Genomic DNA, 15,248 nt, shown 5'->3' with positions numbered 1-15,248 from the left:
GTAGTGCCTTTGGAGAAATTATTAATACCCATATAGAGACCATGTTGTCTTATGGGCGTCAGATTCAGCCAGCCATTCTGCTTTATATTGATGATGAGCCATCTCCATGAAAAAGGCCGTCTCCAGAGAGAATTTTAGAGTACATTCATCTTGGGTGATGTTGCAAGACTCGTTAAATGGGCCAGCTACTTCCGAGATCATTTATGTCACTCTATGAAAAAACTAAGTCAAATTGTCATAGTCAACAACATTCATTAAAAAAAAAAAAAAACACGCAGAAAAAAGCTGAAAAAAAAAAAAAAACTAAAAAAAGCAAAGCCGAGAGGTGACAAAGCTGAAGGAGTCTCCCCAGTGCAGTGATTTGGTGTAAGATTCCCATGAAGTCGTCTGAATTCTTTCAGCTTTTGCGGTGACAAGTGTCTCATTTTATTCATCAGTGATGCTTCTTAAAAAGAACAGAGCAGTCGTTTTTTTCTTCAGTTTTTAATATACATTAATATTTGTACAAAAAGGTTTAATGTAGTTACAAAATATCCTGTCTGTAATGGAAACAATGGTGCATCATGAAATAGGCGGCAGTGAGGCTCCGGGAACATTGGACGTGCTGCGGTCATATCCACCCGGCTGTGATTCCTCTGCAGCCAGAAGTTTACTCCACAAAACATGGCCCCGGTCCAAGTGTTACAGGGAAAAGAAAAAACTATGAGAAACAGCTGGATACAGCGCACATTGTGCTACCTAGGCTCCCGCTGAAAGTGCAGAACTATCGCCCCCAAGAGCTGCATGTCACCCAATCATGACAAGGGTGGAATGGGAAATGCTCACTTTTCTTGGAGCGAATTTGCCAATATTGCACAAAGTAAGCCCCTATCAGGCAGAGTGCTGTAATATACGTGCAGTACATTTACATATCGCAAATCCAGCCTCTGATATACAGACTTGCATCTGCTAGTGCAAAGAATAAAAGATCGCCGTCAAAGCGGTGCTGCCGCTAGATTTTTCATTACAAACTGCATACATTTTATAAATAGCTCTCTAAGCCCTGATGAGACTGGTATACTTACTTTGAAATACCAGGGATTTGCAGTTAAAACTTTTTTGAAAGTTTTGCTGCCTGCAACGTCTTTTACATTTTGCCCAGAATCTGCCTGAAAAAGCACTAAAAAAGCATCCCATAAAATGCAATACAAAGCAATGTCAAAATGACATTGTTGTCCATGCATTCTGCTGTATGTCACTGCATAGTAAGTACACCAGCCTCATCAGAACTTAAATATCTACTTATTAATGTATGCAGTTTTTTATTAAATCTGGTTACAGAGGTGCTTTAACGTGCCCCCAGAACCACCTGCAGTTATGCACCTATCTAGATTCACTGCTTAATAGTCGCTTTATCACATTAGACAAATCTTTGGGTAAAAGTATTTCTAAAGTACGTTTATGATCTGCAAATGAACCCTTTGACTAGTCGATGTGGATTTAGGTTTCCCAGACTAGTCGGCCTATGTAGCAAGTTATCACGCCCCTTTGCTAGCATGATTTACAAAAGCCGGTGTAATCGCCAGCGCTCTACAAATTACACGCATGCACGTGGTACGTGTCCTGGCTCCAGAGAGAAGCCCTACACATGACTGTTCGTGCAGATGACGGCTCACATACACAGAAGAGCTGAAGAACAGCCGCCATCTGCACTCCTGGTCACGCGCAGTGCCCCTCTCTGAATCCGGGACATGTACACCTGGCTTCAGATATTCAGTTACATGAGCGAACAAAACTGCTCGCATGCGTAAGATTTGTAGACCGCTGGCTCTTGTAAACCATGTCATCACCCCCACACGCAACGTGGGCCGACTAGTGTGCAGAAACGAACGTCCCAATGACTAGTCAAGGGGATCATATGCATATCATAAACAGACTTTAGAAATACTTTTATCTAATTATTACTTGATGAGTGCAATGTAATAAAGAGACTGTAAGGCTATGTGCCCACGGGGACAGGATCCTGCGGTTATATCCGCAGGACATTCCGCAGGTGCTCCCAGAAATCCGCAGCACAACTTCTGTCTGTTTCCATGCTGCGGATGTACAGCGGAATGTCCTGCGGATATGGTGCGGGAATTCTGCATTGAGGATACAGTACCATGGCTTTGGCACTGCATCCTCAATGCAGAACAAGTCCTGCAGTGATCGGGGCGTTCATATTACTTACCTCCATCATGCAGCACCTCGCTTTCCGGCGGCCGGGTCACTCTGTCAGCGTCTGGTGCACTGTGCTGGAGAAGGTGGGCGGGCCTGCACTAGCTCCGGCTGTCACATGACCAGAGTTCGTGCAGGCCCCGCCCACCTCTTCCTTCCTGTACCTGGATCGACCGCGCTCCTGTGCACCGGACGGAGAAAGTGACATCGTTGTCTTCTATCAAGGCAGGTAAGTATATGGGACCCTGCGGAGAAGTCCGCAGGAATAATTCCCATGCTGCTGATTTTCCCGCAGGAAAATCCGCATTATTTCCGCTGCGGAAAAAAACGCAGCGTGGGCACAGCAGTTCCCAAATGCCATAGAAATGGCTGGGGAGTAGCTGTGCTGCAGATTGTTGAAAAATCCTCAGAATTTCAGCGAAAAATCCGCGGCAAATTCCGCGCATTTTCCGCAGCGTGGGCAAATAGCCTAAGGCAGGGAATTTAGATACGGCACACAGCTGCTGGTGGTTCTGTGGGCGCGAGGAACCCGACAGGTTCTCCTTAAGTCTACAAGGCAGCATTAGTAAGGCCATTGCAGTGAAGGCGTACAGCAAGCTGCTGATATTTGGAGCATAGCTGTCTGCCAATAATGGAGTTCTTTTCTTTCTACAATCTTCTCTAGTCCAGATTTGGTTACATGAAATTCTAGTGTTATTACTGAAAATGGTTGAGATTATGAAATCTTTGGATGCTCTCTAAACACTGCAGTCACAGAGTGAAGATGTTTCTACACGACTCGTCCCTCTGGTCGGCCCTTCTTCTGTGCTTGATTCCCAGTGCGGCCGGCACAAGCCACCCGACAATATCCCATAATCCGCAGGACACATCCTTACCATGCTTCCATTCTTCACAACACACTGACATCATAGAAAATATGTCCTGATGAACAATGGGAAGCTGCAGGGGGCCGCAAGGCTTGTGGGCAAAATAGAGTTGCGGTTTTTGCTTCTACTACCTCCTCTTCCTCATGCAGGTCTCTAGTCTTCTCAGTTCATCAGCTGAATGATAGAAGATGTCAAACTCTGCCGCTCCCCATCCCCTCCAGACAGACAGAATCCAGCCCAGAGCATCACTCTGCAGGCAACAAACCACTGAGTCCTTGGATACAGCCGCGGCCTCCACACAGACCCTGAGAAGAGAGCAAGAAATGGATGACTATTCTCTTTCACTAAGACTGCAAACATCAGCAGACGGCTCTGTAGGCCGGGTCCACACAGAATGGAAAATATCCACTGTGGGTTCTGGTGCAAAAAGCAAGGCAAATTCCACTGCAAAATCTGCATCTGATTCAATCACTCTACACACACACTGGAAAATACATGGAAGAAATCTACAACAGATCAAGCACACTGTAGACTTGATTAAAAAAAAACAGTTTGTAAAAATAAACAAAAACCTCATCCATTTACCTGCTACTGTAATCTATTGCTCATTTGATCTGGGTAAATCTGCAGCAATTCTGTCCTGGATTAACCCTTAAAGGGACTCTGTCACCATTTCTTTCCCACCTAATCTGACAGCAGCATAAAGTAGAGACAGAGACCACGATTCCACTGGTGTGTCATTTACTGGGCTACCTACATTAGTTTCGATAAAATTACAGTTTTATTAGTAGGAGATTATCACTAGACAACTATTAAACCTGCTGCTCAGCAGTTAGAGAACTGGTACATCGGCAGCAGATAAAACTGCTATTAATAAATATTGCAACAAGTCATCCTGTAAGTGACATCGCTGGTATCAGGGACTCTACAAAAACCTTGTGGCAAATTCCCTCTTAGGAAAGCAGACATGAGGCTTATGGATGTCTGAGAATACAACATAAATAAAGAGAACGTTGCACTCTGAAATGCTAAGGACCGCAAGTTCCTCCATGCGTTCCACCCGCAGGTCCTCGCGCTCCACTGCACTGGATCCCAGGGTTATCTACCGGCCAGAAGCAATCGGTATCATCAGATGTGGTGAGTGTGTGTGCGCAATCTGATGTGTGATTGTGTGTGTGATCTGATCGGGTGTGTGTGATCCGATGTGGGTGTGTGTGTGCCCGATTTGATGTGGGTGTGTGTGCGATTTGACGTGTGTGGCGGGTGTTCGATCTGACGTGTGTGCGATCTTATGTGAGTGTGCGATCTGATGTGAGTGTGCGATCTGATGTGGGTGTGCGATCTGATGTGTGTGGTGAGTGTGCCATCTGATGTGTGTGGTGAGTGTGCCATCTGATGTGTGTGGTGAGTGTGCCATCTGATGTGTGTGGTGAGTGTGCGAGCTGATGTGTGTGGTGAGTGTGCGAGCTGATGTGTGTGGTGAGTGTGCGAGCTGATGTGTGTGGTGAGTGTGCGAGCTGATGTGTGTGGTGAGTGTGCGAGCTGATGTGTGTGGTGAGTGTGCGAGCTGATGTGTGTGGTGAGTGTGCGAGCTGATGTGTGTGGTGGGTGTGCGAGCTGATGTGTGTGGTGAGTGTGCGAGCTGATGTGTGTGGTGGGTGTGCGAGCTGATGTGTGTGGTGAGTGTGCGAGCTGATGTGTGTGGTGGGTGTGCGAGCTGATGTGTGTGGTGGGTGTGCGAGCTGATGTGTGTGGTGGGTGTGCGAGCTGATGTGTGTGGTGGGTGTGCGAGCTGATGTGTGTGGTGAATCTGCAATTTGATGTGAGTGTGCCATCTGATGTGTGTGGTGAGTGTGCGAGCTGATGTGTGTGGTGAGTGTGCGAGCTGATGTGTGTGGTGGGTGTGCGAGCTGATGTGTGTGGTGAGTGTGCGAGCTGATGTGTGTGGGTATCCTGCAGTATTCATTAACTTTTTTAGCTCCATGGACGCTTCATTATTGAACCACGACTAGGGCTTATTTAGGGGTAGGGCTACGCCAAGAATACTGAAAATTCCTGCTAGGGCTTAATTTCGAGGTAGGTCTTATTTTCGGAGAAACACGGAACTACAAGTTGCACAAAAAATTGTGACATTTCAAGCAGTTTTACCCCAAAATTCTGCCAAAAACTGTTTGCTGAATGGTAGCCTTGATTTTTGGAAACCTACAAGTTAGTGCATTCTCTGGTTTTTGATGGTTTTATGTTAGAGTCCAGGCTGCCAACTCTACAGCGATTACTTTTATGACTGCCTGAACGGAAAAGCCAGAAGTCAGGAAAAAATAACTTATTTTAAATTAACTGCTAACGATAGGCCATCTGTCATGTCCAACTGTTCTAACTATTAAATCACTCTGGCATCAAAAGTTCAAAATTAATTGGATAAATCAGTGAATGTTTAGTCTTGAAATCTGTGTATTATGTTACCCTTCAAGATAAAATACAAATGCAAAGAAAACTGCAGGGATAGAGCTAACCCTCAGCTCGAGCGGCAGGAGCCGGCCTTGCATTTAAGCTATTACTCTTCTCTAAATAGGAATGCATGACTTACGATTATTAAGATCCTTCACTGTAGTCCTGCCTGTGATAATAAAAAGGCTGAGATTCCATCTGCTAAGAAGGAATCTTTATATAACAAGAAATTAAAAAAAAAAACAAAAAAGTAAAAAAAAAAAAAAACACTAGACGTAAATATGGGTCACTTACTGCATATAAAGGAAACCTACCCATCTTGTATCAGTTCTCCAGACTGTAACACTGCGAGGACGCGGCCCCTCTGTCCCCCACACTCCTTCTCCAGCCCTATAATGATAATGTCGCCTCCACGTCTGAAAGAATCCAGAGTTAAACATGTAGTAATGATTGTCAAAATTGCATTATATTATATAACATACATGATTACAATAAAGGCCCCTGTCACACACAGAGATAAATCTTTGGCAGATCTGTGGTTGCAGTGAAATCATGGACATATTGTTCCATTTGTACACAGCCACAAACCTGCCACTGATTGTCCACAATTTCACTGCAACCACAGATCTGCCGCAGATTTATCTCTGTGTGTGACAGGGCCTTAAGGGGCACTTTGCACACTACGACATCGCAAGACGATGCTTGCGATGCCGAGCACGATAGTCCCCGTCCCCGTCGCAGCTGCGATATCATGGTGATAGCTGGCGCAGCGAACATTATCGCTACGGCAGCTTCACATGCACTCAGCTGCCCTGCAACGTCGCTCTGGCCGGCGAACCGCCTCCTTATTAAGGGGGGCGGGTCGTGCAGCGTCACTGCGACGTCACACAGCAGGCGGCCAATAGCAGCAGAGGGGCGAAGATGAGCGGGACGTAAACATCCCGCCCACCTCCTTCCTTCAACATAGCCGGCATGAGCTGTGGGAAGCAGATAGGAGATGTTCCTCGCTCCTACGGCTTCACACACAGCGATGTGTGCTGCCGCAGGAGCGAAGAACAACATCGTACCGTCGCAGCAGCGTAATTATGGAATTCCCCGACACTACACCGATGATATGATTACGACGCTTTTTCGCTTGTTAATCATATCATCTAGGATTTACACACTACGATGTCGAGAGCGACGCCGGAAGTGCGTCACTTTCGACATGACCCCACCGACATCGCACTTGCGATGTCGTAGTGTGCAAAGTGCCCCTAAGGCTCTTTTCGCCATCAATCCAGACACACAGCTTCATATATTTCAAAAAGGTCATTCAGATGACATTTTTGTATTGTAAACATAGGATATTATAGATAAAACCAGATTTACCTACAGGCACAGAAGGGCCAAGAGCAGACGTAACCCTGGAGGAAATCAAATTATGTTCACATATACGTCAATTTTCAAAGCAACATATTACTTAATATGTGGTCTATTTGATGGGTCAAATCTGGAATGGCAGAAAATATCTACGTGACAGAAGTAGAGTTTAAGCCAGAAGAAAATCTATGTCTATATGAGGGGAGTCGAGTCTAAGGTGACTGAAAATCCATGCCTATTGACAGGAGTCGAGTCTAAGGTGGGCTTTGCACGTTGCGACATCGCCGATGCTGCGATGTCGCACGCGATAGTCCCCGCCCCGTCGCAGCAGCGATATCTTGTGATTCCTGGCGTAGCGAACATTATCGCTACGCCAGCTTCACATGCACTCACCCGTCTTGCGACGTCGCTGTGGCCGGCGTCCCGCCTCCTTCCTAAGGGGGCAGGTCGTACAACGTCACAGCGACGTCACACCGCAGGCGACCAATCAAAGCGGAGGGGCGGAGATGAGCAGGATGTAAACATCCCGCCCACCTTCTTCCTTCCGTATAGCCGCCGGCGGCAGGTAAGGAGATGTTGCTCGCTCCTGCGGCTTCATACACAGCGATGTGTGCTGCCGCAGGAACGAGGAACAACATCGTACCTGTCGCGGCAGCGTAATTATGAAAAAGTCGGAGCCTACACCGATGATACGATAACGACGCTTTTGTGCTCGGTAATCGTATCATCTAGGATTTACACACTACGAAGTCGAAAGTGACGCCGGATGTGCGTCACTTTCGATTTGACCCCACTGAAATCGCACGTGCGATGTTGCAACGTGCAAAGCCGCCCTAAGGCGGCAGACAATCCATGCGTACATAATGTGAGCAGAGTTTAAGGCAACAGGAAATCTGAGCCTACGTGATGTGAATCCGAGTCTAAAGGTCCAGTCACACTAAGCAACTTACCAGCGATCCCAACAACGATAGGGATCGCTGGTAAGTAGCTAGGAGGTTGCTGGTGAGATGTCACACTGCGACGCTCCAGCGATCCCACCAGCAACCTGACCTGGCAGGGATCGCTGGAGCGTCGCTACACGAGTTGCTGGTGAGCTCACCAGCAACCAGTGACCAACCCCCAGCGCCGCATGGAAGATGCTGCGCTTGGTAACTAAGGTAAATATCGGGTAACCAACCCGATATTTACCTTGGTTACCAGCGCACGGAGCTACACGTGCAGAGAGCAGGGAGCAGCGCACACTGCTTAGCGCTGGCTCCTTGCTCTCCTAGTTACAGCACACATCGGGTTAATTACCCGATGTGTGCTGCAGCTACATGTGCACAGAGCAGGGAGCAGCGCACACCGCTTAGCGCTGGCTCCCTGCTCTCCTAGCTACAGCACACATCGGGTTAATTAACCCGATGTGTACTGCAGCTACATGTGCACAGAGCAGGGAGCAGCGCACAATGCTTAGCGCTGGCTCCCTGCTCTCCTAGCTACAGCACACATCGGGTTAATTAACCCGATGTGTCCTGCAGCTACATGTGCACAGAGCAGGAGCCGGCACTGACAGTGAGAGCGGCGGAGGCTGGTAACAAAGGTAAATATCGGGTAACCAAGGACAGGGCTTCTTGTTACCCGATGTTTACTGTGGTTACCAGCCTCCGCAGAAGCCGGCTCCTGCTGCCTGCACATTTAGTTGTTGCTGTCTCGCTGTCACACACAGCGATCTGTGCTTCACAGCGGGACAGCAACAACTAAAAAATGGCCCAGGACATTCAGCAACAACCAACGACCTCACAGCAGGGGCCAGGTTGTTGCTGGATGTCACACACCGCAACATCGCTAGCAACGTCACAAAAGTTGTTCGTTGGCAGCGATGTTGCTAGCGATGTTGCTTAGTGTGAAGGGGCCTTAAAGTGGCAGACAATCCGTGCGTACATGATAAGAGCAGAGTTTACGATAGCAGAATATCTGTGCCTACGTGACAGCAGTTAAATCTAAGGTGGCAGAATATCTGTGCGTACATGATAGGAGCCAAGAGTAAGGTGACAGAATATCTGAGCCTACATGACAGAAAATGAAGCCTAAGGTAGCAGAAAATCCGAGCGTACATAATATAGGAGCAGAGTTAAAGGAAGCAGCAAATCTGTGCCTATGTGACAGGAATCAAGCCTAAGGTGGCAGACAATCCATGCGTATATGACAGGAGCAGAGTTTAAGGTGGCAGAATATCTGAGTCTACGTGATGGGGAGTCGAGTCTAAGGTGGCAGAAAATCCATGCGTAAATGATACGAGTTGAGTTTAAGGTGGCAGAATATCTGCGCCTACGTGACGAGAGATGAATCTAAGGGGTACTTTGCACGCTGCGACATCACAAGCCGATTGTAGCGATGCCGAGCGCGATAGTTCCCGCCCCCATTGCAGAAGCGATATCTTGTGATAGCTGCTGTAGCGAACATTATCGCTACGGCAGCTTCACATGCACTTACCTGCCCTGCGACGTCCCTCTGGCCAGCGACCTGCCTCCTTCCTAAGGGGGCGGGTCGTGCGGCGTCACAGCGACGTCACACGGCAGGCGGCCAATAGAAGCGGAGGGGCGGAGATGAGCGGGGACGTAACATCCCGCCCACCTTCTTCCTTCCTCATTGCAGGCAGGACGCAGGTAAGGAGATGTTCCTCGCTCCTGCGGCTTCATATACAGCGATGTGTGCTGCCGCAGGAACGAGGAACAACATCGTACCTGTCGCTGCAGCGAAATTATGGAAATGACCGACACTACACAGATCACCGATTTTCGACGCTTTTGCGATCGTTTATCGGTGCTTCTAGGCTTTACACTTTGCGACGTCGTTACCGGCGCCGGATGTGCGTCACTTTCGATTTGACCCCGACGAGATCGCAGTAGCGATGTCGCAACGTTCAAAGTACCCCTAAGGCAGCAGACAATCCATGCCTATCTGTGAGGGGGCAGAATCTAAAGAGGCAGAAAATCTATGCCACGTGATAAAAGCAGAATCAAATATGACCTACACCCCACCTACTGTCTCCTCCCCAAAATCCTATAGACTGTAAGCCTGCAAGGGCAGGGTCCTCTTCCCTCTGTGCTAGTCTGTCTATTGTAACCTGTATATGTATTCTGTATGTAACCCCTTCTCATGTACATCTATAAATAAATATTAATAATATGGCAGAATATGCGTGCCTACATGATTGGAGCCTTGTCTAAGGCGGCAGACAATCCGCGCCTTTAGGCTTCAGATATATAAATCTTGTACTGATGAGAGACCTTTCGGGAACAGTGACAGATTGTTATTTTGGTCAGTCTACATTTGTCAATGCCCAAAAATGGTTACAATTATGAAGCTTTTGAAAGTTTTTCTACCAAAGTACAGTGTTCTTGAACCACAGGATAATGAGACACCTACTGAATCTAGTCACATGTGCTAGACTCATATCATGGTCAAACATGGCAACAGGACTACATCATAAGGTTTCCCGTCCCCGACATTCTTTTGGTTTAGGTTGGTCTGTGGTTTACATTAGTCATAAGAGCCAAGATGTGTCATGACCATTTTATATGATTTTATATTTATGTTGGGTGGATCTATAGTGTGGTGTAAGTGTGCGTCAAGGGATATTGATGTGTAATTAGATTCTGTAGGATTGAATAAAATTGATTGCATTCTGAAAATGGAAAATTTAGGCAGGTCAATACCTTACTGTAGTATAAAAAGTGATAATACAGTAGCTGGTCATTGGCTATCATAGGCTACAAAATAAAATACAGCCAAGCAAATCTAGGTGCATGTAATACCAATATCTACAGCTTTCCAAATATCAAGGATTTCAGATGGACGGATTCTGAATGACTTGTCATCTATGGTCAGCGTGTGAAGTCTTTTTTCACAACGTTAAGTTTAAATGGCAGTCTGGACAAATTGGACATTGGATCTCAGCCACGATCTGCGGCCAGTTCTGGGCTTCCATTGATGGGATTCAGATCTGCCAGTCACTATAAATGATCAGCTACAGCATCCAACAATTCCCCCCCCCCTCAAAAAAAAGAGAATTTTGTTTACTTACCGTAAATTCTTTTTCTTATAGTTCCGTATTGGGAGACCCAGACAATGGGTGTTTAGCTTCTGCCTCCGGAGGACACACAAAGTACTACACTTAAAAGTGTAGCTCCTCCCTCTGAGCTTATACACCCCCTGGAGAACCAGATCTAGCCAGTTTAGTGCAAAAGCTGAAGGAGAATAGCCACCCACAAGTAAAAACAGAGCAAGAACCGGAACAACCGGAGACTCTGTCCACGACAACAGCCGGTGATAACACGCGGAACAAGAAATTGCCAACAGGCAACAGGGAGGGAGCTGGGTCTCCCAATACGGAACTATAAGAAAAAGAATTTACGGTAAGTAAACAAAATTCTCTTTTTCTTTATCGTTCCTATGGGAGACTCAGACCATGGGACGTCTCAAAGCAGTCCATGGGTGGGAAGAAACAGAAAAACTAAGAAGTAGGCGGAGCCTAACTTCACAAATGGGCGACAGCCGCCTGAAGGATGCGTCTGCCCAAGCTCGCATCTGCCGAAGCATGAGCATGCACTTGGTAGTGCTTTGAAAAGGTATGCAGGCTAGTCCAAGTGGCAGCCTGACAGACTTGTTGAGCCGTAGCCTGGTGCCTGAAAGCCCAAGAGGCACTGACAGCTCTGGTCGAGTGTGCCTTGATCCCCGGCGGGGGAGGCACCTGAGAACACTGGTAGGCATCCGAAATGGTCGACCTAATCCAACGGGCTAAGGTCGGCTTAGAAGCAGAGAGGCCCTTGCGCCGACATGTGGTTAGCACAAAAAGAGAGGTGCACCGCCTAAGAGCAGCGGTGCGACACACATAGATCCGGAGAGAACGCACCAGATCCAGAGTATGCAACGCTTTTTCAAAGTGATGAACAGGAGCCGGACAAAAGGAAGGTAGGGTAATGTCCTGGTTAAGGTGGAAAGGAGAGACCACCTTAGGAAGAAAGTCCGGAGTCGGACGGAGAACAACCTTATCTTGATGAAAAGCCAAAAAAAGGTGACTCCGAAGAAGAGTGCAGCCAAATCGGAGCCTCTCCTGAGGGAAGTTATGGCCACTAGAAAGACCACTTTCTGTGAAAGACGAAACAAGGAAACCTCCCTAAGAGGCTCAAAGGGGGGTTTCTGCAAAACCGTAAGAACCAAATTGAGGTCCCAGGGATCCAAGGGCCGCCGGTAAGGTGGAATGATGTGAGACGCGCCCTGCATGAAGGTGCGGACCTGAGCCAGCCGGGCGATACGCCGCTGGAACAGTACTGACAGAGCCGAGACTTGTCCCTTGAGAGAGTTGAGGGACAGTCCCAGCTGCAGACCGGACTGTAGAAAGGACAGAAGGGTCGGCAAGGAAAAAGGCCAAGGAGGATGGCCGGAAGAGCGACACCAGGACAGGAAAATTTTCCAAGTCCTGTGATAGATCTTGGCGGAGGAAGACTTAAGGGCCCGAGTCATAGTGGAGATGACTTCAGGAGGGATAACAGAAGCCGTCAAGATCCAGGACTCAAGAGCCATGCCGTCAATCTGAGAGCCGCAGAATTCTGGCGGAAAAACGGACCTTGTGAGAGAAGGTCTGGACGGTCCGGAAGATGCCAAGGCACCTCTACAGACAGATGGAGCAGGTCCGGGTACCAAGCTCGCCTGGGCCAGTCCGGAGCAATGACGATGACTCGACGGCCCTCCATTCTGATCTTGCGCAGGACTCTGGGCAAGAGAGCTAGAGGGGGAAACACGTAGGACAGACGAAACTGGGACCAGTCTTGAACCAGAGCGTCCGCGACGAATGCCTGAGGATCGTGAGAGCGAGCCACGTAAACCGGAACGGGATGCCATTAGGTCCACGTCCGGAGTGCCCCATTTGCGGCAGATTGACTGAAAAACTGCCGGATGCAGGGACCACTCGCCACTGTCCACAGTTTGACGGCTGAGATAATCTGCCTCCCAGTTTTCCACGCCTGGAATGTGGACTGCAGATATGGTGGACTTGGAGTCCTCCGCCCATTGAAGGATGCGTTGTACCTCCAACATTGCCAGGCGGCTGCGTGTCCCGCCTTGGTGATTGATGTAGGCAACCGCTGTCGCGTTGTCTGACTGTACTCGGATGTGCTTGCCCGCCAACAGGTGGTGAAAAGCTAGGAGAGCCAGAAGCACAGCTCTGGTTTCCAGCACATTGATGGAAAGGGCTGACTCGGACGGAGTCCAAGTGCCTTGCGCTCGGTGGTGGAGACATACCGCTCCCCAGCCGGAAAGACTGGCATCCGTGGTGAGGATCACCCAGGACGGGGCCAGAAAGGAGCGCCCCTGAGACAGAGAGAGGGGCCGAAGCCACCACTGAAGAGAACTCCTGGTCTGTGGCGACAGAGCCACTAACCTGTGCAAGGAGGAAGGCCGCTTGTCCCAACAGCGGAGAATGTCCAGCTGCAGGGGACGCAGATTGAACTGGGCGAAGGGAACAGCCTCCATTGACGCCACCATTTGACCCAGCACCTGCATCAGGCGCTTGAGGGAATAACGGCGGGGCCTCAGCAGAGAGCGCACCGCCAGTTGGAGGGACTGCTGTTTGACTAAGGGCAACTTCACAAGTGCCGGGAGAGTCTCAAACTGCATCCCTAGGTACGTGAGACTCTGGGTCGGAGTCAGAGTGGATTTGGGAAGATTGACAAGCCACCCGAATTGGGTAGAGTGGCAAGAGTGAGCGAGACACTCCGCTGACAGTCTGCGTTTGATGAAGCCTTGACTAGAAGGTCGTCCAGGTAAGGAATCACTGCCAACCCCTGGAGGTGCAGAACCGCAATCACTGCTGCCATGACCTTGGTGAATACCCGAGGGGCCGTGGCTAACCCGAAGGGGAGAGCCACAAATTGGAAATGTTCCTCTCCGATTGCAAAACGTAGCCAACGCTGGTGTGAAACTGCAATTGGCACATGCAGATAGGCATCTCTGATGTCGATGGATGCCAGGAAATCCCCTTGGGTCATTGAGGCAATGACTGATCGCAGAGACTCCATGCGAAAATGTCGCACCTGAACATGCTTGTTGAGAAGCTTGAGATCCAGGATGGGCCGGAAGGAACCGTCCTTTTTGGGGACTAGGAAGAGATTTGAGTAGAAACCTCTGAACCGTTCCCGGGCGGGAACCGGTACAATTACTCCCTTGGCCTGCAAGGATGCCACGGCCTGAGAGAAGGCGGCAGCCTTGGAGCAGGGGGGAGTTGACAGAGAAAATCTGTTTGGCGGGCTGGAAGAGAATTCTATCCTGTAGCCGTGGGAGATGATATCCCGCACCCACTGATCGGAGACGTGTTGAAACCATGCGTCGCCAAAGTGGGAGAGCCTGCCACCGACTAAGGATGTTGCTGGAGCGGGCAGATAGTCACGAGGACGCTGCCTTGGCGACAGCACCTCCTGCGGTCTTTTGTGGACGCGCTTTTGGGCGCCAGTTGGATTTCTGGTCCTTGGCTGAGTTAGTGGACGAGGCCGAGGGCTTAGAGGACGACCAGTTGGAGGAACGAAAGGAACGAAACCTCCACTGATTCCTGCCCTGGACAGGTTTCCTGGTTTTGGTTTGTGGCATGGAAGTACTCTTCCCGCCAGTAGCTTCCTTAATAATTTCATCCAGCTGTTCACCGAACAGCCGGGACCCAGCAAAAGGGAGTCCAGCAAGGTGCTTCTTTGAAGAAGCATCTGCCTTCCACTCTCGAAGCCACAAGATCCTGCTGATAGCGAGGGAATTAGACGAAGCCACCGCAGTGCGGTGAGAAGCCTCCAGCATGGCAGACATGGCATAGGATGAAAAAGCTGAAGCTTGGGAAGTTAAAGGTAACCATTTCGGGCATAGATTCCCTGGCGAGGGAATGCATCCCCTCTAGAGAAGCAGAGATGGCTTTAAGAGCCCACACTGCTGCAAAAGTCGGGGAGAACGAGGCCCCTGCCGCTTCATATACAGATTTGGCCAGAAGGTCAATCTGGCGGTCAGTGGAATCCTTAAGAGAGGTGCCATCAGCCACCGATACAACGGTCCGGGCTGAGAGTCTAGACACCGGGGGGTCTACCTTTGGGGAATGAGCCCACTCCTTGACCACCTCAGGTGGAAAGGGAAAACGGTCATCAGAACCACGCTTTGGGAAGCGTTTGTCAGGACAGGCCCTGGGCTTGGTCACCGCGGCCTGAAAACTGGAGTGGTTAAAGAACACACTCTTTGCCCTTTTAGGCGAGGTAAACTGGTGCTTTTCTGCTAGAGAGGGTTGTTCCTCTGATACTGGCGGATTGAGATCCAGTACAGAATTAATGGACGCAATCAAATCACTAACATCTGAGTCACTTT

At 49.0% G+C, this 15,248-nt stretch overlaps 1 protein-coding gene across 4 annotated transcripts in view; it reads right to left on the bottom strand.

Moving 5' to 3' along the window:
- Nucleotides 1-479: 479 nt before the first annotated feature.
- The window catches only part of LRRK1 (leucine rich repeat kinase 1), a 171,360-nt gene continuing 156,591 nt past the window's right edge, over nt 480-15,248 (bottom strand). For all 4 annotated transcript variants that reach the window (XM_075346006.1, XM_075346009.1, XM_075346007.1 and 1 more), the window contains 2 exons: nt 5,825-5,926; nt 480-3,367 (listed from right to left, as the gene is read on the bottom strand). In XM_075346006.1, coding sequence (XP_075202121.1) covers nt 3,190-3,367; nt 5,825-5,926 — 280 coding nt within the window. In that variant the 3' untranslated portion in view covers nt 480-3,189. The remainder of the gene's footprint in view (nt 3,368-5,824; nt 5,927-15,248) is intronic.

This window comes from Anomaloglossus baeobatrachus, chromosome 4 (assembly GCF_048569485.1).
Source record: "Anomaloglossus baeobatrachus isolate aAnoBae1 chromosome 4, aAnoBae1.hap1, whole genome shotgun sequence".
In the NCBI taxonomy this organism is placed as follows: Eukaryota; Metazoa; Chordata; class Amphibia; order Anura; family Aromobatidae; genus Anomaloglossus; species Anomaloglossus baeobatrachus.
Note: the sequence above shows the minus strand (reverse complement) of the source record. Positions and strands in the feature narration are given on the sequence as shown.